Below are 21491 nucleotides of genomic sequence, written 5' to 3'. Positions count from 1 at the left end.
AATTGCAGACTTTATTTTGTGCTCTGAGACACTGTCGTGGGGATTTTCTGACATTTTATAAAATACTACTTTTTTGATAAATCAAAAGAATACAGCCATATTTGCAATACAGTGAGTAAGCAGGTAATGATTAACATATGGTGGGGAGACCATACTGTATCTGACTGTTTATTTAGCAGGTTATTCAGGCTGCCATACACAGTTATGGTGAGGGAGGTGGGCATCTCATCAACATCAACACACACAAACACAACTGTGCATTATACTGCCGAGGGACTGCTGATCTCCTTGAACAATCAGCACTTCACATTTGGCAGGGGATGCAGGGAATAAGACACCCACACCCACAGTGGGCCTTTCAGCTGTGTGCAGCAGCGTCAGCGACAAAACAAATGTTTTTTTGGATATGCAATGCTAATAAACTCAGAGGACGATAGATTTCTGCATCCTTTTCATCATGGAGCTCTTTAAACAGCCAAGGTCCTCTGTCAGTCACACACAGAGTGAGCAGCATGCCCTTTGAAGTCTCACTCTCTCCTCTCTTAGATGTACCTAATTTCCATTCTCAGATGCAAAAACGATTTGTATTAATGGTGGACTAATGCATGCGCAGCAGAGGTGAGTGTATGTGTGTGTGTTGCGGAGGGAGGCAGGAATTAGAGGAGGCAGATGGATGGACAAGGACAATAAAAGAGGAAAAGGAAGCATACACACCACACCAACACACACGCACAGAAGAGAAAAAAAAGCCTTTGAGGTTTCTGAGCACCTCTCTAACCTTCAGTCTTCTCTTGAGCACATTGTATCCAAGAACACAGAGAAAATATATCTAACATGGAGACAGATCCCAGCAGAGCTACAACTGAATGAAGGTCTAGACGTGAGCAAAACAAGAGGAAACAAAAACAAAATTAATGTGGGGAATATGTGACTAATACGTAGCCAGAAATGGTCTTAAATAGCTGTTTTATGCTTTATTTTTAAAAGATATAATTTTTCAGCTGGCTCCTGTTCCAAATACCCAAATAAAACACAGCAATTTATATAAGTGTACAACTACATGTAATGTGCGATATAACCTAGAAGGCTACAGCTCTTTGTGTAGTTGGTTTTACACTTTAAACTTTAAATGCTGTGAAAATTTGTGCTTTTAGGATTTAAATTAGAATTACTGCCTCTCAGTTATGTGCCTCTGTGAACCAGTCAAGTTACTGTTACAGTTTACATCCTGTCTTTTCAGACTTGTATGTAGCCATGGCAGTTGACAAGTCAAATATGGATGTTGCTGCAAAGAAGCTACATATTCTAAAACATGGATGCTTCACACACATCTTCAAACCTGCAGCACAGAGGATCTATACAATCAGCAAGGTTTCAAGGTGGACACCCAAGATTAGCGTCACCAATTCAGTGTCTGACTAAATGTCTTCCCTTCTGTTCCTGAGCTACGGTGTTAAATAATGGCCAGAAAAAAATGTTTTTGCAAAACATTATGTCACAGTGAAGTTGAACTTTGATTTTTTTGGGCGGGGGGGATATAAAATGTCTATATCTTATTAAACATTTGTCTAAACTTTTGTCAGATTTTACTTATACATTTTTGAATTGTGGCCAAAAATGTGTTTTTTGAGGTCACAGTGACCTTGAAAGTTGACCACTGACCACCAAAATCTAATCTGTTCTTCACTGCGTCCAGGTGGACATTTGTGCCAAATCCAAGGAAACTCCCTAAAGGATTTCTTTAAATATCTTGTTCACGAGAATGAGTAGTAGATGTTTGACTAGTGACCACCAAAATCTAATCAATTCATCTGCATCTAGGTGGACATTTGTGCCAAATTTGAAGAAATTCTCTCAGAGTTCTTGAGAATATTGCGTTCAAAAGAATGAGAAGGACATGGTCACAATGACCTTGACATTTGATCTTCAACCACCAAAATCTGATCAGTTCATAGTTTAGTCCAAGCAGATGTTTGTGCCAAATTTAAAGAAATACCCTCAATGCTTTCTTCACATATCACGTTCAAGAGAGCAGGATGGAAAATGTGGGAAAAAAACTCTAGGTTAAATTAGTTCAAGTACGATTAGGATTTGGATCTTATTTTACAAAATAAATCTTGGAATAGATTTGTTGGTAAGAAAAAAAGAAATGATAGAAAAACTAAAACAAAATCTGTCATAACACAACACTCAGGTTTGACTGATTATTGCTGAGGGAAATCAGCAGATAATCAGAATTTTGTCTTGAAATCACTTGCTGCAATATTGTCTTGAAGCAGAAAAAAACAACATTTCTTTATTGTGAGGACATAAAATGCAGGTGAACATCTGTTAAAACCACTCTCAACAGTCACCAGTCTGAAATACGAGCGACCTACCATTCATGAGAGCGTAGGTGAGGATCATGACCGAGTTGTTCAGATGTCGGTTCTCCTCTCTGACCACACTGAGCGTCGCTCTCTTCTCTTGCTCCGACGAGTCTCGAGACGTGATACCGGATGACAGGTAGATGATCACCATGTCTGTGGCTGATAGAAGACAGAAGCAAACACGACATTTGTATTGGTTAATACTGAATAATATGACGAGAGAGGTGATGATGTTGTAAAATATGCTCATAGACCTGTGGACAAGAGCTTGAATTGATCATTAATGCAGCAAACAGACATCTGTCCAAACTCCTAATATACAGCAATGCCGCAATGTCACAACTTCTTACTGGCAATCTGTTTGCAGAGACTGCTGGTGTTTCGGAGCAGCTGGAAGGCCTTCTGGAAACCTGCTGCGTGCTGTGTGGCTCCATCAGACGCCTTGATGTTGGAGATGAAGGTGCTCATCTTCCTCTTGGTCTCACTGGTGGCCGGAGAGAGCAGACTCTTGTAGCACTGGTCCAGAGAACAGGAACGAACGGTCTCTGCCACTGACAGAATGGAGATCTGAAAAGAGGGACAATGAGATTAAATTAAAAAAAATGTTAGTTTGAGTAACACTGAAAAGTCGTATTTTGTCTATTTCCTTTCACTAACCTTGTCATGTTCATCTACAGCGTTGAGGATGACCAGTGCTGAGTCTTTGGCGATCTGAAGCTGGGTGTCAGTCACAGACGCTCCATGGTCCACCATCACCACGATGTGTTTGGACTGGGGACGCACCGCAGACACATACACAGGCCTGCAGGAGCACACGCACAAATACACACAAACATTTACTATACAGTAATATAATCCGAGACGCTATTAACACAAACTGTAACAGCATTTGAACAGTGATAATAAAATGTTAGTGTTTTCTAAGTGCTGAAGTGTGAAGTGAAGTGAAGTGAAGTGAAGTGAAGTGAAGTGAAGTGAAGTGAAGTGAAGATCAGCAACGTGTCTCTGAAACCATCTCATGCATCTGCTAACTAAATATTATGTCTTTTTCCTTCACCTTCTCCTCATTCCTTGTCTTCCTTGGGTGGCTTTTGTCAGAGTTTCTGATCTCAGCTGCAGTTTTCACAAGAGATATCTTTCCCTTTACTGTTGTTTTTGGTGGAGGTTCAACACTTGACGCATTTCTCGCTGTCACCGCTGGGTTATGTATTGAAAACCATGTGTGCATGACTTCCTACAGATGTATGGGAAACTTTCAAGCTCCAAAAGTTAGAAAATGGTATTTCACTATTCAGTTTATTGCTTATGTGTTCATGTGTTCATAAAATACGACTGCAGCAGCTTTTCAGGCCTTATAGGGTCATGGTGGCAAAAACAAAAACTAAAGTAACATAATAAACCTGCTGCTTAACTATGAAAACTCCCCCACAAAGAAAAAAACACAACATTATCATGGATCCTCAGTGATTTAATGCAGACTGCGCTTTATCTGCCTGTTGTTGGCTTAATACCAGGTCTACAACTATTATTTTGAGGTATGTGTTAATGCATGTATATTATTAGTTTGGTGGGGTGCAGACCAGTGCAGAGGACTGGGAGGTCAGAGCCTGTGTGTGTGTGGTCCACTGGACAAGGAGACACAGGGCGGAGAAGGGGAGTGATGTACTCACAAAGCCTCATTCACACTTGAAGCAAGCCAAGTAACGTCATTTCTCTCATGGCTGCATGCCAGCTCACTGACTTGAACAGCCAGAAAAAAATCCGAAGGACATGATTTAAAAAAAAAAAAAAAAAGAAAGAAAGAAAGAAAGAAAGAAAGAAAGAAAGAAATATTAAAATGTCCCAAAAAACAAGAGAGAGACAAAGAATATAGAAAGGAAGGACAAGAGAGAGAAAGAGACATCTTTCAGTTGTGGACACAAAAACCCCCACAACACCGGAGGTGTGAAATTCCAACAGGCTTTAGTGGGTACAGAGCCACATTCCTGCCACGGGCATGTGTGGTCAGGGTGTGTGAGGGCAGCGTGCCATCAACATGCCCTCTGGGCCACCCCACAGCAACTGACAGAGAGGAGGGGTGAGGAAGAGGACCAGGAGAGGGAGGGTGGATGAAGGCAGGAAAAAGTTGATGGGGTTTTGATATCAGCCGGCCTATTCTAATACTTTGCTAAGTGGGTGATATCTGTTGACAAATTGTGTGCTTGCCAGTAACTTTGAGCTTGACAATTAAAAAAAATAAATAAATAAAAATGTTATACTAAAGGGGAACTTGGTCCATACCTGCTGCGGTGCTCGTAACTTCCCTTGCACTGGAACTTGTGGGCGGGGAAGACTGTGAAGATGCCCTCCTCTGAACTGAAGTACTGCCACTTTATCCCCGGGTTGGACTTCAGGTTGTCTGCCAACACTACAGGGAAAAGAGACACAAAGAAAACAGCAAACATGTTAAAACTAGTACTACCACTACATATTCTAAAACATGGATGCTTCAATTCGCCCCAAACTGCCGATGTAAAAGCTGGCAACAGGCCATCATGTTGATCCAACATCCAGGCAGGAATATCACACCATGGCCTGATGTTTTGAAGTCTATGGGAGCAACTCAGATGCCCGGCTTCAAAAACTGCGGCTCATTTGCACATTTGCATGATGTCAGAGCAAGTTGGCGTTAAGTCAGACAGGAATCTAACCAGCAAGCATTGAGTGCTGATCGAGTCTGTGCAGGCCTGGCTCATCTCAAATCAGCCTACTTTTAACTCAAGTACACCCACTTCTGTAACTTGTCTTCTTTTCCTCTGACAAACAATCATGCTTTATATTCTGTTACTGGCCTTCACACCTTATTCAGATCTATGCAAACCTGCCTATTCAGGCATGATGAGGAGTTAAATACACCCCTTTCTGACTGGGTACACAGTATACACATGTATATGCATTCCCCCCATTCACACCTCTCATAGAGTAGAATAAATTAACTCCATATAAAGAAGCAGTTTCAAACATAACTTCTGCAAAGTTCACAGTACCTTTTTCCCATTTGGATCCCAGAACCTGATCTGTGTGTGCTAACTGTGACTGCAGGGTGAGCTGAAATAACAGCCCTGACTACAACCTCTGCAGAGACACTGAGCCTGAGTATTTGCTCAACACTAACAGACAGATTTTTTTTACTGGGTCACAGAGTCAACAGTATCTTCACAGAGATCCCATCACAAAGCCAGCAACTTCCTTTCCGCTCGCTGCAACACAAAACGGCCTTTCACAAAGAAACGGGGGGTGGGGGGGGGGGTAAGAGAGACACAAATAGAAACTTTGGGCCCTTTATAGACGAAAACATAGACAGAAGAAACGGAGCAGAGCCATCAGAGCAGGCTTTATTCAAATAGCATGAAGCACTAATGCAGCTGTTAAATCAATGCATTTCTTTAAAAACAGAGACATGCAGACCAACTATGGCAAGTCCAATCAACCTAAAGTATACCAAATAAACTAATCCTGTAAAATATAGATTAGGAATCTAGCACAGATCTTGTCAAGATGCAAATAAAATAGCTGTTGAGAAACTCTCTATAAGGCTATTAAACAAAAAGTGATTTGACATGCATTTCTGCTTTATGTCTTTGCTCAAATCCCAACAGCCACATAAGACTAGTTTTTGGCAAGAAATGAATCTATAATATTGAGTCCAATATAATATTCCCTAAGAGAAAGTTTGGTTTGATTGAGCCAGGTATTACAATGTTTAATTTCTTACTACTAATAAATATTCAATGTGGTTTCTACAGGTCATTAGCAGCTGTATACATGTACCAACCTTTCTGCCATTTAGCTGACTATTTGTTATTTTTCGGGTGGGGGTTTCCACAGACGAGTAGGGTTTCAAATCTATCTCAGTAATTAAGTCTATGGTCGTTGCTAGACATGCTAACCGCCATTCATGCATAACAGCTGAGTCTAAATAGTCTCGAAATGTGGTTCTTGGCTTATGATCACATTGAATTAATCACTCGCTAACGAGAACCTCTTTTGACCTTTTCCAACCTCCCAGCAATATCGAGAGCCAAAGATTTCTTTTTCCTGCTGGAAGAGTGGAAAATCACAAGTCAAATATTCAGCTAACGCTAAAATCCAAAACAAATTACGTATAAACACAAATAGTTAAATTGCAGAACAACTGTGAAACCCTCCAACTGCCAAACATTAAAAACCGCACCAAGATGCACCTCTGGCAACATGTGCTTGGCAAACGAACTACTTTTTTCAGCAGGTTCTTGCACACCACAGTTGCCCATCATACATCATAACTGCCCAGTCACTCCATCCATCTCTGAGGCTCATATAAACAGGAAAAACTCAGTTGTGTTGACAGTGGAAGAAAGGCTCTGTATACATCTGTCAGGCTACAGAGCTCCACTCTGCCACCAGTGTTTAGATCTTCTCAGAAACAGATGGACAAGCCAAGAAATAGGACCCAAGTGACACCCATTTCCTTCAACCTTAATATTGCTGACGGTTTGTAATGACCGGCTTTGATACATCTGCATCTACTCCCGCACGTGAACACAACATATGTATAGCTTTGAGTATCTCATGCTAGCAGAGGATGATGCAGATATTATGAGAAATTCTGAAGAATTTACAAGTGCCTCAAACAAGGGAGTTTGTGTATCTAGGGGTCTTGTTCACGAGTGAGGGTAGAATGGAGCATGAGCTCGATCGGTGGTTTGGGACAGCATCTGCAGTGATGTTGGCGCTGTGCCAGACCATTGTGGTGAAGAAGAAGCTGAGCCAGAAGGCAAATGGTCAACCTACATCCGAACCCTCAGCTATGCTCATGAGCTTTGGGTAGTGACCGAAAGAAGGAGACGCGGATACAAACGGCCGAAATGAGTTTGGCTGGGCTAAGCCTTAGTGATAGGGTGAGGAGCTCAGACATCCGGGGGGGAGCTCGGAGTAGAGCCACTGCTCCTTCATGTCAAAAGGGGTCAGTTGAGGTGGTTTGGGCATCTGATTTGGATGCCTCTTAGGCGCCTGCCTTTCAAGGTGTTCCGGGCCCGTCCCACTGGTAAGAGGCCCTGGGGTAGACCCAGAACCCACTGGAGGGATTACATATCTCATCTGGCCTGGGAACACCTTGGCCCAGGATACAGTGAGGGAAAAATTATTTGATCCCCTGATGATGTTGAAAGTTTGCCCACTGACAAAGAAATGATCAGTCTATAATTTTAATGGTAGGTTTATCAAATAATTATTTATTATTTTTTTGTTACTTATCTGTCTCTCACTGTTAAAATAAATCTACCATTTGCCCCAAAATTTTCACAACAATCTATTACATAGCACTTGAGATATTTTAGTTGGTGATCCTTAGTCCTTAGTCGGTGATCACAATTGAGGACCAAAAGCCCAAGTAACAGACCAATCGACATCACCCTCCCTCGAGCCCTTGTGTTAGCATGGCAAAATAGCCCACACAGCAATCATCTGCATGTATTGTGTGGTGCTACATTTTCACTCTGATTACATGGTTCTCAAAGTTAAAAACCTGGCCCTGCACAATTCACAACATGAGCAGTGTGGTGTAATTAATCTGTGATTAGTTTATTTTAGCTGATAACTTGATGCAAATGAAGTGAAGGCCTTGGAGCGCAACAAGTCAACTGATTGGGAAAAAAAATAGGTTTTTACTTAACACTCGTTTCTTCTATTCTGGTTTAATTCCAGTTTATTTTCCAGCTTGTCACTCACACTGCAAAACTTAGCATGGAAAATGCAAGTCAATGTGATGCCAGATTTAGTTGAAGTTGTTTAAGTTGGAAAAACATATGTACATATATGAATGCACACACAGATTAGTTCCTGATAGCAACATGCCTTTTGGGAGGCATTCAAGACATGAGTGTTGATGATGAGATAGGCGGAGAGAAGAATAAAGGAACAATAGCAGATGGGAGGTGACACAACATCTCTAAACCAGGGATATGGATGAAACTGCACAGGAAGTAAGCAAAGCTGCAAAAAGGGAAAATGGACGGCAGAAAGACGATGGATCAAACAAGTCCTCTAATCACACAGCACTCCACCACCAGTCATCTCTCATCTACTTGTCTTTTCACTCCCACCTGCTGGTATCACTATTGATGCCTCCCACATCCACTATCTCTCTCTCCTCCCCCCAAAAAACTAAAATAGAAGATGAGAGGAGAGAGGATGGAAAGAATACAATACAGTCTTGATACAATTACTCCATTTCAATCAGCTCTCACCCCCTCCTTTCTTCCCCTTCATTCATCATTCTCCCCCACTCAATTATCCCTCGCTCTCTCACCCACTCCCTCCCTCCTTCCTCTCTGTAGCTGCTTGTTTAGACTGGGCTGAGACAAATGGGAGAGAATGAATACACTGGGAACGTGGGGGTCAAGGAGGGCTGAGTGTGAGGGACAGGGAGAGGAGAGGGGTAACTTGAACTCGCCGTGACTGGCTCGCAAGGAAAATAACACCCAGCCGATGGTGACGTGTTATGAATGGCAGTAATTATGAATGGTTTGCAGAGAGAGGAGCAGGCAGGGATGTCTGGAAAGAAATAGGTTGGGGTTGGGGGTGCAGCAAAAGAAAAAAACTAGTTGGAAGTTTACTGTAAAAAGGGAAAAAAGAAGGGGCAGTGTTCAGTGGAGGGGTAAAGGGTTCATTGTGCTTCCAATAAACTAGTTCGGATCAAGTGTCCTCCGAACACGTCTAAAGGCAAGGTGCTGACTGGTTCCGAATGGTCAGTCGAAAGGTTGGATGAAAACTTGCCGTCATGAACCCCTCTTACACGGAGATTGCTCTATAAGGCCGCTACAAAAATTCTCTTCTATATGCCACATTTGTATTTTTGCATTTTTCACACAAAACCAAACAACAGCAGCATCAGTGTGCGATTTTAGATAGCATGCCAGCATTCCGGAAGCAAAAGAGGTGTGACGTGTAACACAACAGCAGCAATGGCAGCAACTTTTACAAAGAACGTGAGGTGGAATAATGGCGTGACATCCCTGCCTTGAACGGGCAGTGTCTAGGGGCTATAGAGAGACACGATGAATCAAACAAATGGGGTTAACAGCACACTTTCAGATAGTCTTTTCAGAGGCAGTCATGATACCAAACTTGGTACTACCAAGGGTATCCACCGAATTTTTTTGAGTTATTTAACAATATACTGCATAAGTAATCTAGCCAGGTAGCTGAACATTCTTGTGTAATGTTTTTTTTAATCTGTGGATTCAGTCTACAAGGTAACCATAGTGCTTCCTACCATGCAATATAGTATTATCCTCAAGCTCTGCAAACCAAATGGTTAGGTTACCGTAATAGATGAGGAATAGTTAAGCTTTTTGACTTAAATTGGAGAGGTTTGGTGAGAGCAGTGATTAGTGAGAAGGCAAGTACTGTTTGATGATACATGCTGCAGGGAAACACAGTCCTCTCCCATGTAATTAAAAGAAAATGAGTTTTTGGAATTTAAAGCTGCATTTTTATTTAACTTTGGCTGATAAAGGTGGTTATGAAATGGATTACTTTCAGGCAGAAAAATGTAGGTCTTGGTAAAATCAATTTTGTAGAAACATTTTGGGGATTTGAAAATTTATACAATCTGACTTAAACTCGCTGTCACACAATTACAAATTCCTGAAGGGGGGACTGGCAGTGATTTAACAACGTGTGCTGGACTGAAACTGGAAGTTAAAGAGACACAGGGAAAGTGAGCTCAATATTCCGGGAAATACAGCCCATATGTGTCACCAACGCATGTAATACAGCTGGATAATTCTTCTCTGGAAGCGGAGGAAACACACCGCTAACCAAGCGATGGCATCAGAACAGAAAAACCAGCAGGGGAAAGTTGGCCTTTGCCCGTTTTTTAGTCAGTTCAGTCCATTTTCTTCCTAATCAAATGCAGACCGACATATGTGGTGCAGACACATGTGTGTTTTACATGGTAATAATCTGCAACGTGCTTATGCAATGTGGTGCCTCCATAAACATACTGTACTGAGCAGTGAGAACACCATCAAACTGTTTTCCATTCTAGGACAATGCTGATGTACATGTATGTACTATAATGACATGAATACGCCTCATTTTTGTGACAACTGATGTGATTTCCATATGAGGTAAAGTGAGGACAGAAACAAAGAACTGACAAGAACATACACTACCTGAATACAATCGCAGACAAGAGTTCAAAGTCAAACAAAGCACATTTGATCTCAGGCTGTAAAAATCATTTTAAAATCAAAGGGATGAAAAAACAGGAGCGGCAGACAGAGAAAAGGAAGAAAGTGTGAGTGAGGGAGCACAGGAGAGACTGTAACGAACATCTCTTCAGACACCCACAGCTAATTATTTCCATCTCAGATCAATGTCCTCTCCTTTCAACTTTTCAGACGATAAGAAAAATAGAAAAGATAATATAACTTCTTAATTAAAAATTGGTTGCCGTGGCAACTGCTATTAAATTATTCAGCATTTGGTGTTCAGTTCTCAGTAAAAAGAAATGGATTCCACAGTTTATATGGTGAAAACTCTGTGTGTCCATGTTTCATTTGTTAAACCAGGTCAGCTTGTATTCTAGCAGATTCTCCTCTCTTCTTGTGTGTGTTTTGTGTGTGTCTGACAAACCTGAGTTGAGGTCCCGTCCAGGGTTGAAAGCTCGGCTGTTGACGTTGGGGGAAAGTCTGTCACAGCAGATGGTCTTGGAGACGTTGGTATTGAAGTTTCCATCAAACCTAAACACACACAAACAGGCAACATTTGAGAAATTTATAGAGCGTGTCTGACTCATTTGTTGGTGGAGCAGCTCAGACTTTTCTCTCAGCATTTTACTACTCCACAGCTTTAACTCCAATAAAACCAAACTCACAGGTTAGCAAATACATCTAACTTTACAGTAATGTTCATGTTGGAACTTAAAGAAGAAGCTATTGACTGAGATCTACATGCTTTACACAAACTGTGGAGAAATCTATGTGAAACCATGAAGTTAATCCAATTACATGAAACATCTGTTGAAACTAATAGGCCCTGCTTGTTTCATCTGAACTGAATTGTATCGCTGGCTATATCATCTGTTGCCCAGACCTCGTATTAAAGTAGAAGTAAATGGCTAGTGAATAATATTTTCCATGGAAAACTGCTTGAATTCAGCTTCTCTCCCAATAAAGCAAATAGCCAGTTCCCTGAATACATCTGAATGTGATTGTAGGAAGGGCTGTCTGCCTTATAGGATGATTCAGATCATCTGTAACAGCTTGTATTATCTGTCTCTTTGTCATTTTGTTTTTATTTTGCCCAACACATTCTCAGTCCAACCAAATCAAAATATGAAGCACTAGGTACCCTCCTGCATCAGCTTTGAACATTCGTTTGGACATTTTCACAGACAATGTACAGTTTTAACTCATTAAATGCATAGTCTTTTTCAAAAATAATCTTACAATGTATATGAAAAACTTTGTTTTTGTGTTTACTTCCTGAACTGTAGACAACAAAAGCATGTGGTTAGGTTTACAGAAAAACACGGTCGGGCTTAAAATAATTCTGGTTGTTACTATTTTGATGTAATGTCACATCACTTATGTCATTTGTATAGTATGCTCCACATACTAGCACACTACGTTGTTATTAAAATAATGCCGCTGACTTGTGGTTTCACAGGGGACACAAACAGCAGGTTGCCAGGTGAAGATCCCCGACCCTATGCTGAGTTTCTCATTGTTTATACTAGGTTAGTTGCCCGTAGCGTCAGAAAGCATTAAATGCTTAACAAAAGAAGACACCAGTAACATTTTGGCGAAATCTACATCTAGAACCATACATTTTTGGACAGACGAGGAGACACAGTTCATTCTGTGTCAGCTGAAAGACTTAAATATTTTAAAATACATGTGTAGGAGGAAAAAACGGTATGGTGATTGTTTCGTTAGTGACGTAATAGGTCAACCGAAAAAAGGTCCAATATTAACAAGCTGAAAGGGGACATACTGCCACCTATCGCAGTGCTTTCGGACATACTTCGGTAAAAACAAACTGATTCCTTTCCCATGCTTGTATACTGGGACGAGGACAGCAGTCCATTTAAAAGACCTAGTCAAGCTATAACCGCAGCTTGACTTAACTGTGCATGTTCACGTAGAGAGAGTCTGCCACAGAGGCCCACTGACCAAGCATCGCTACGTGACAAGTTGGGAACGAGACCAGGCTGGTTGTTCCCTGGCTAAACACAATGCTAATAATAAGACAGTGTCATTAGGCATTGCTTCAACTGTGAATTTTTGGTTGGTTAAAAAAAACACCTTAAATTAGGTTATATAAGGAAAACAGTTTTGACACACACAGGACCCGGATGAAGATGGAAAAATGTTTTGTCAAAATCTTTGAAACTACTTTTGGGCATCAAGGAGCAAATTCACGTCAGCTGGATATGAGACACTATATGTGCACAGCAATGGAAAAAGTAATCTAAAAACTATGATATTAACACAAATGTATCATCAAACTGCAATATCTCTGCTTGTTTTTGAAAACGGTCCCTGCATCACATACTATACTCCTGTTTGTCAAAGGCATGTTACGATTGTTTCTTAGCATATGAACACTTGTGGATAGTAATCTCAAAAATAACACAATACAAGCACTCTTATCTGTCTCCTTGGTGTTAATCTCTGATGGCAGTTAAACAAGGGCGAACCTTTGTAACAGTGTTGCCTTTATCTGCAATCAGAATGAGCTCATAATGAACAAATGTGTTAGGTATGTTTAAAAATATCAGTTCACAGCCAGGTTGCTTGCTGTGACTGGCCCCTACATGGAGCTTTGTGTAGAGTAAAAGATGTGGCCCAGTAATGCAACGTTGCTGTCCTCGAGCGTACCCACATGCAAATGTGTTTAAGAGGTGTCAAAAAACGTGACACGTGTTGCCATCAGCACATCTTTAACACGTAGCTTTTCATATAACATATTAACACATATCACATCACATTTCATTCAGTGATTTGTTTCAACGTTACACAGCAGCATGAGCAGTGTTATGTTAAAGTCTCTTTCTAGTGTGTGTGTGTTGATAGTAAAGCCTGGTTTCCAGAGCTCGTATCTCTGGAGTTAAGAGCTGACTAAAAGGGAGGTATGCAGAGGAGCAGCCTGTTCTGCACTGCACCAAGCCTGGGCTGCTTTGATCCTTCCATCCCTCCAACTAGACCACCCCCCCCAAACCACCCCCCCACCCCTTCTGGCTTAGCGACATACAGACACACATGTGCACACGTAAACACGCGCGCACACACACATACACACACACACACACACACACACACACACACACACACGCTACACACTCTTTGGCTCCCTCTGCTTGCAGACCTGGCCCTGGCCCGGTTTGATTGACAGGTGCTGTGATGTACAGGCTGCGTTTGAACTTCACTCATTTAGAGTCCCATAAGGCCAAAGTCATTACTATTCTCCTTCAACCCACTTTGCATAGAAGCGGTGGGCAGGACGCTCAGCACAAATGTGTGCCAGATAAAAAATACATTTGCAGCCGCTTTGAATTCCACATCAAAAACACATATGAGGACGCGAGAGAGAGGGAAAGAGAGAGGGAGAGGGGGCTTCGATTCTGATCAAACATTTTAATGAGGGCAAAAAAAATCTGTTTTGCAAAAAGGCTGGACTCACCAGACACAAGCGTGAACAACAACACAAGCTTAAATTCATTTTAAGAATCTAAAACCAAACTCTTATCCAGACTGAATGCATGGTGCCTTAAATAATTCTTCCATTTAATATGCATATTAATAATGTATTGTAGGAATGCTTGCTTTATTACCATGCCTCCCAAAAGGGGTTGTTTTCTATGCAGTGATTAAAAATATTCCTGAGGACAACTCAACCCACAGACAACGGGCCTGTGAGTGTCCTTGAGACAGATTCAAACTACAATTTATTGATGAGTCTTTGGATTTTGATTTTTTCTTTGCGTTAATACAGAAAGAAATTAAAATATATACAATGAATCACTTCTGAAAAGTCAAAGGGGTTTCGCAAAAGAAAAATATCATCTTTTTTCTTCCAGTTTTGGAAACAAATCCTCACACTGGAAAAAAAGACATGAAGCCCAGTGTCTTATAGCACACAGTGAAACAGGCAGACACCTCTAAATAAGGCAGCACCTGCCGTGTTGAGCAGTTACGAGCATCCACTGTTTATAAAATCCATTATATTAACATGTACCCTGCTGCAGGAACCATGTATATCCACAGAGGAGGCAATCATACGCCATTCAAAAAGCCCAGTGAGTACAATTACACTGAAGAGGCTTGTGGTTGTGGGAGCTCCGACGTCAAGAGTAATACCCTTTCTAATGTGTTTGCAATCCCTCAGTGAACAGCAGCGGTGAAGCAGGCAACATGCTAGCTGGAGAATGGAGGGTGCTTAGAGAAAGCTCTATCCAAACAGATTTCATTGTGATATCAATATGCAGAGTGGATTTTGGAATTGTGTTTGGTGTAGAGCAGCTACTTTCACAAGAAAGGAGGAAAAAGGCTCTAGTGGATTTTTATCCTGTGCTGATTTGCACAGCTCATTGACTGAATTAAACTGAGAGGTGATTCTAATGTTCTGGCCTCCCTTGTTTGTGTAAACGGGGCAAATCATGCAATCTGAAACACACACCAGGCCTAAAAAATGGCTCAAATATTTTATTACATTGCATTACACTGTACAGCTATACATAAATCAATGTATGGCTCTCTAAGGAAACTTATTCAAGTGGGAAAATACTGCCTACACAAATGCTACAACAGTGGCTGAAATAACATCACTGAGGGAATGTATGTTGCTACGTTATTGAAATAACTGCCTCCAAACATCATCCAATTCTTTTATGTGGCAACCTGAACCTGTTGTCAGTATGTCGTATTTGCCATCTGCTCTATTCTCTCTTTCTTTTAGACCCTCACACTGCCGTTAACCTCCCCACTATGAAGAAAGTAAGGTAGGACCACCTAGGATTGGAACTAGGGGATTATAAAGGACGGATTACAGACTGGGCCAACAGGGATTCAGACAGTGGGCCCCTCAGTCCTGGCTGACCCAAGGGTGATCCTTGAACTCAGAGGTCATCAGGCATCTTAAATGTACCACAATGCAAAACAAGTACAGAATGTTACAAGGGCTTCTGGGTGAATGAGACTCTGAAGAATGAGCTCCTTTTGTTGTATCAACTTTTCAAAATTACCTTTGTTACTCTGCTACCAGCAGTTACTTTCAGTTGAACATTACCTGTAGGTACCAGAGTTGGAACCAAGTCTTGTTTTGCAAGCAACAAGATGTCTAAAGTCTTTGCACTCAATCCGAAGTGAAAACAGGCAAGTCCCACAACCTTAAATTTAAGTTTGGAGTGCCAAACAAATCATAAACCAAATATAATGCCGTTTTAACAACAGAGTAATAAGGTTAGCTTAGCACTAGCTCACTAACTATGTTAATATTAGCTTCAACTTACTGTTCTTTGTGCAACTACAAATGCCAGACAAAGCTGGAAGTTGTTGTGTCTCCGTCTGTAATTTTCAACCTGTGCATTTTGCAGGTTGTTACTGAAATCTTTTTTTCTTTTGTTGTTTGAATAACCAACTGGTGCTCAGTAACGTACCGTTAGTTCCTCAAGGTTCCCTCCTGCAACTTGATTGGATGCTGTCAGATTGTTCAAACAAAGTGAATCTGTAGAATTATGGATTGACTTGCTGGTAGCATTAGTAGATCCAGGAAATGACTAGAAATAGATTTGTCTGTGGCACAATTTTTAAATAAAATACTTTTAAATCTCTGAATTTGGGGGAAGGTATGAAGTGTTTTCCAGTCAAAAGGCTTAAGTCCAAGTGAAGTCACTGGTGTTGAAGTCTAAGTCAAGTAGCAAGTCTTTGTTGATGTTATTAGGTTGGGTGTGAAGTAACAGAAATTGTGACTTGAGTCTAACTTAAGTCAAAGTCACGTGACACGAGTTCAACCTCTCTCCTGTCATCAGTTAGCCAACAAAACTAGCCATTACACCAGCTGTCTGAGACTATGTTGCTACTACAACAACAGTAACTGTTAAATGAACTGTTATGTTTTTCACTTTTTGTTCTTAAACTCATGTAGATGTTGAGTTGATGTGTTCTTCCTACAGAGACAATGTTGTTCATTCACTAATGATAGTTTGTTCCTTCCTGGTAAGCAGGACAATGCAACTTATTTGACAGCTAGTCTATACTGTGAATCAAGTTTCCTTGTTTTTATACTTGGCTATTTTTACAACACCTTCGTCTGGCTCTTGTTCTATTTTATCATAGTCCATTGATTATGCATTTGGTTGGGATATTGGACAATGCCCGCAGTTGTTGATACATAAGTCTGATTGGATGTACAAGTACTGGAAACAGGCCAGATGGTGGAGACCCAACGAACTCTTCACTGCTTAATCTGTCCTTAAATATCAACTAAGGATGTGAAGAAGGAAATCAAAATAAAGGAAGGGTTAAAAAGAAGGTGAAGAGGAAGCTAGTATATTAAGACAGGAAAACAGAGACAAAAAGGAAGAATAAATAAATGGAAAATTTAAGGGAGCCAAAGATGGAGGAACAAAGAAGAGAAGAGCGAGGAAGGAAAGAGATGGAGGTTGACATTAACAGAGGCATATGGACAGAGAGAAGAAATGTTTACACCTGCTATGGTCACTTAAACAAACCCCTCCCAACCTGCCTGGTGTTTCCCCATCTCCTTTTCTAATATGCAAACAGAGCTATCATCATAGTGCTGACCGAGCAGCCAGAAGATCAGCTTGATCTGAAGCTCAAACTCTTGGTAGCTGCTCACATATACTCTTGATCTGGGCTGTAAATCTGCCAATAGCTCAGCTGGTGAGAATTCCTCTTCAGAAACAGGAGCTCTGTATTAGCACTATGGTGTCTTTAATCTTTATGTTTAATTTATGGGTGAAGCTATTGGAAATTCTGCAATACTATCCCTCGGATGATATTATGACATTATGTTAGGCATTTGGTGTTCTGTTCAGTGGCCCATCCTCATGCGGGTGACTTTGTCATGTCAGGATGCAGTAAAAGCAGGTGTGCAAACCAATAAACATGTAATACTTGTGATTTAAAAACCTGCAATTAAATCACTGAATATTAGTTAGGGCTGCTCCCTGAAAGTCGGAGAATCGAATCATCAGTTGGAGACCCCTTAGTTGTCTGAGATTGCTTCAAGTTTTTGTTTTTGCTAGTCAGTGTGCTGTGCAGTGTACTTCTGGGGATGTGCTGGTCCCCAGATGTTGCTATGGAGGGAGCGCTTTTCACTTTTACACTACTCTTTGGTACAAAGAGCTGCGAAAGAAACGCTTTAAAACTTTCCACCGTAAAGCTCCAAGATAACATTATCTTCTTTCAACTGCTTGGAAGTGTTGAATTTACCGCTCACAGATACGTAATACGACACAGTCTCTGGCTTTTGTTTGATATGTAATGTCAGCATAAAGTGTTGCACATTTCCAATCTGTTGTAGCTTGTTTACGATGTTACATGAATGCTGCTGTCACACTGAATATTCAGTTCAAACTTTAAACTTTATATGAAAAAAAAAAAACTTAAATCGTCAATTATTCATATCAAATGGACAAATTTGATTTGGCTGCCATAATTTTGGGTACAGCCCTAATGTCACCTATCATAGATATGTTTTGTGTTGTAGGAGTTGGAGCCCTTTTCACTCACACATCTCAGTTGTCGCAATGACATACTGCAGTGTGTGAAAGCTTTCTGAAAATTTCTAGTGTTAAAAAAAAATGAAATCATAGATTAGAGAAGGATATGATACCAATTACTTTCCTGGGATCTTTCAAGTGCATATCTCACGGTACTAAAAAGTCAAATCCTGATTTATGAAGATGGATCGGTATCTGTTACATTAGGAACAAAGTTGTGGAGATAACGAAGGTAGTAGTGGGCATAGACTTTATGTAAAGCAGCACCATGAGGGTGGTTATGAGTAAAATGGATAGATTGCTGTGAATTTTTGGATCAAACATTCATATTTCCCTCAAATATATTGTGATAATTTCAGTGCCTTCACTTTTCATTTACCACCATCTTTACTTCATTATCTTTAGGCTAAGTCATGTGGAAAAACGGCAAACTTTGCACTGAGGTTTAACAAGATGCTGGTCAAACACTGGCGTAGGCTTGTCTGCAGGGAGGTAGAGCGAACTGGCCATCTTTAGCAACACCTAACAATGATGTATTTTTTAAGCTCTACCTTCCCTATACCTTTCTCTTCTTCTGTTCTGTTAAGGCACTTGTTTGTTTACCTCCTTAAAGACCTCTCCGGGATCATATGAGTAGCATATTCCTTGCACGGTCCATTTGCAGCTTATCTCCTCTAGAACTACTGGTAAAATAAGACCATTAAATGGCATGGTCTGGGCTGCTCCCAAGCACACTTCTCACTTTTACAACTGCATAGCAGTGGAACTGTTGAAATGAGCACCTGGAGACTGCATGTTAAAAATATAAACACACACACACACACACACACACACACACACACATTAACTCTACAAGTCACATACATTTTCTATTTTCAGGTACAGTCTGTCGTTGAGACCGAGCAGTGATTAAAGCATACCACTAGGCGCTAAGCACTGCCCTCGGTGGCCTCCCTGTGAAATGATAGCCTGCTAGCTTGATGGCTAACAGACATGGACACCCTGTGAACCACCTGATCCCCCTCTAAACTGGCTGACCTGACTGAGACCCCCAGAAGCAGCTGATGCCTGAGACTAATGAAGGACACTCTGAAGTGGACTACAGAGAGCTGAACTCCTGTCCTGATACTGGCATGGATCCTACTAAACCAAGAACACGATATTACTTTTTGTATGACAGTCTACTTTCTTTTCTTCTTTTTTAAAATATTTTTCTCTCTAACTGTATGCCTTGTTTAACTGCAATGCTTTACAGCGAGATGCAACAAAATTCCTTGGATTGACATGGTTTAACACAGCTGTAGAGTGCTTGAGCTTGAAATATTTGCTGATAATGTTTAAATATTTACCATTAGGGCTTGACTGATGGTGAACTTTTGGGGATAATGAAAGCAGTAACCTCTGGGGATGAAGGACGAAGCCAACACTAAAGTGCCAAAAACTACAGCTCTGCTAATCAACGCTTGAGGCTGGCTCCAAAAGCAACTCAAACCCAACTAAAATGCCCAACTTTTACAGGGGAAATACACACGTTTACAGTCTGGTCAAAGAAACATTTTGGTCTCTATGGCTAATTCCTTACTCATATGTAACTATATAACTCACCCAGTAAAACTTTAAGGCTTAAAGTCTTAAAGTTCCACATAATTAAAGGTGGGGCTTTGAGTGCCTCCAGCCTCTTGTCCAATTATGGTCACTTCTGGATTGAAAAATTCAAGATGGCGACAGCCAATATGCCGAAATAGAGACTTCAATATCTGAGTCACAAACCAATGGTTGATGTCACAGTGGCTATGTCTGTTATCTTTTTACATTCTGTGTGCTAATACCAGTAGTTGTATTTGAGAATCACAAAAACCAAATAGTCACATAAGCCGATATCCCCCACCCCAAAAAAACACAGCATGCATTAACATTTTAAGCAAGTGTCTTTGTCATTTCTATACCATAAGTTCTTAATGCAAATCAGCCAACATACTCACATGCCGATACTTCTGCAATAAGCTGATATCGTCTGAAAAATCAGCACCCCGAAATTACTGGTATGGTTTTTACAATCATTTTAAGAACAACAATGATTCTGTTAATCTTAAGTGCCATATTGTTGGCAAATGAACGTTTCTTGATGACGTTTCGCCTCTCATCCAAGAGGCTTCTTCAGTTCTAACGGACTGATGCGGAGTCACAGGCTTTAAACTCCATGTGGGTGTGCCTGCATCTCAGATTGAAATGCAGGTGGTTCCTGTAATCAGCCAGCTTCCTAGATATTCTTTCGAATTCCCATACCAGTCGAAGGGCATTCTTCATAAAATGATTGGCAACATGTTGGGGAAGATTCTCATTCATCCAGGTCATGGTAATCATAAGTGCTATATCATAGGCAACTGGACTTGCCTCAGTTTCTTCAAGACTTTTCGCCTCTCATCCAAGAGGCTTCTATAACTCTAACCACCTGCATTTCACTCTAAGATGCAGGCACACCCACACGAAGTTTAAAGCCTGCGACTCCGCACCAGTCCGTTAGAACTGAAGACACTTCTTGGATGAGAGGCGAAATGTCTTCAAGAGACTAAAGCAAGTCCAGTTGTCTACGATATAGCACTTATGATTACCATGACCTGGATGCCCGAGAATCTTCACCGACAATGATTGTGTTATCATTCAAAACTATAGTTCCCATCAGTTTTAGACAAACTGTAACAATATATTTTAATCTAATCCAGCCTGGGAGGTTCCTGGTTCTTCAGCTAGCTTCCTTATTGCAGAGTGCTCAAAAAGAGAGAGATCAATAATTCTGGATACTTCTCCTTAAAGTATCTCACGATCTTGCATAAACCCCAAAAATGAAGCAAGAGAACTCCGTGCCTTTTTCCTCCCTGGAGGAAGATCCTTTGAAGTTCAGGGATCTGTCAGACTCGGCTTCAGTTTGGTATGTCGAGCCCCCCCCCCACCCTCCCAACACCACCACCACCACCACCACCACCCATGTGACTCCCCCTGCATCATTCCATCCTTCCTACCCAGGTCTTATATCATTTTTCTCAGCAATTTCTGCCTAAAACTGTCTCTCAAAGCTGTAAATCCATGATTTTAAACCTGGGCTTAGAGTGCACATGTTGGAACATAAATACAACATGTCTGCGTGAGAACAACTGTTGAATGTATGTTTAGTATGTCGCATGCATGAATCGGCTACAGGTGGCCAGTGGCCCTGAGCCAGGCAGCCTCCTCTCTGCACGACTGAAGAAAAGACAGGTGACCTTGCAGCCTGTGAAGTCTGCAGCGCAAAAACTTCAGAGAGCAATAACTGGTTACATTGGCTGATAAAGGGGAGGGAGATAGACAGA

General features: G+C 41.1%; 1 protein-coding gene across 1 annotated transcript in view; it reads right to left on the bottom strand.

Moving 5' to 3' along the window:
* cachd1 (cache domain containing 1) overlaps positions 1-21491 on the bottom strand; it is a 111732-nt gene that overhangs the window by 34272 nt on the left and 55969 nt on the right. The window contains exons 4-8 of the mRNA XM_049588353.1: positions 11031-11137; positions 4650-4776; positions 3027-3171; positions 2720-2936; positions 2379-2528 (exon numbers count right to left, since the gene is read on the bottom strand). Of these exons, the coding sequence (XP_049444310.1) occupies positions 2379-2528; positions 2720-2936; positions 3027-3171; positions 4650-4776; positions 11031-11137 (746 nt within the window). The remainder of the gene's footprint in view (positions 1-2378; positions 2529-2719; positions 2937-3026; positions 3172-4649; positions 4777-11030; positions 11138-21491) is intronic.

The sequence above is a fragment of the Epinephelus fuscoguttatus genome, linkage group LG10, assembly GCF_011397635.1.
Source record: "Epinephelus fuscoguttatus linkage group LG10, E.fuscoguttatus.final_Chr_v1".
NCBI lineage: Eukaryota > Metazoa > Chordata > Actinopteri > Perciformes > Serranidae > Epinephelus > Epinephelus fuscoguttatus.
Note: the sequence above shows the minus strand (reverse complement) of the source record. Positions and strands in the feature narration are given on the sequence as shown.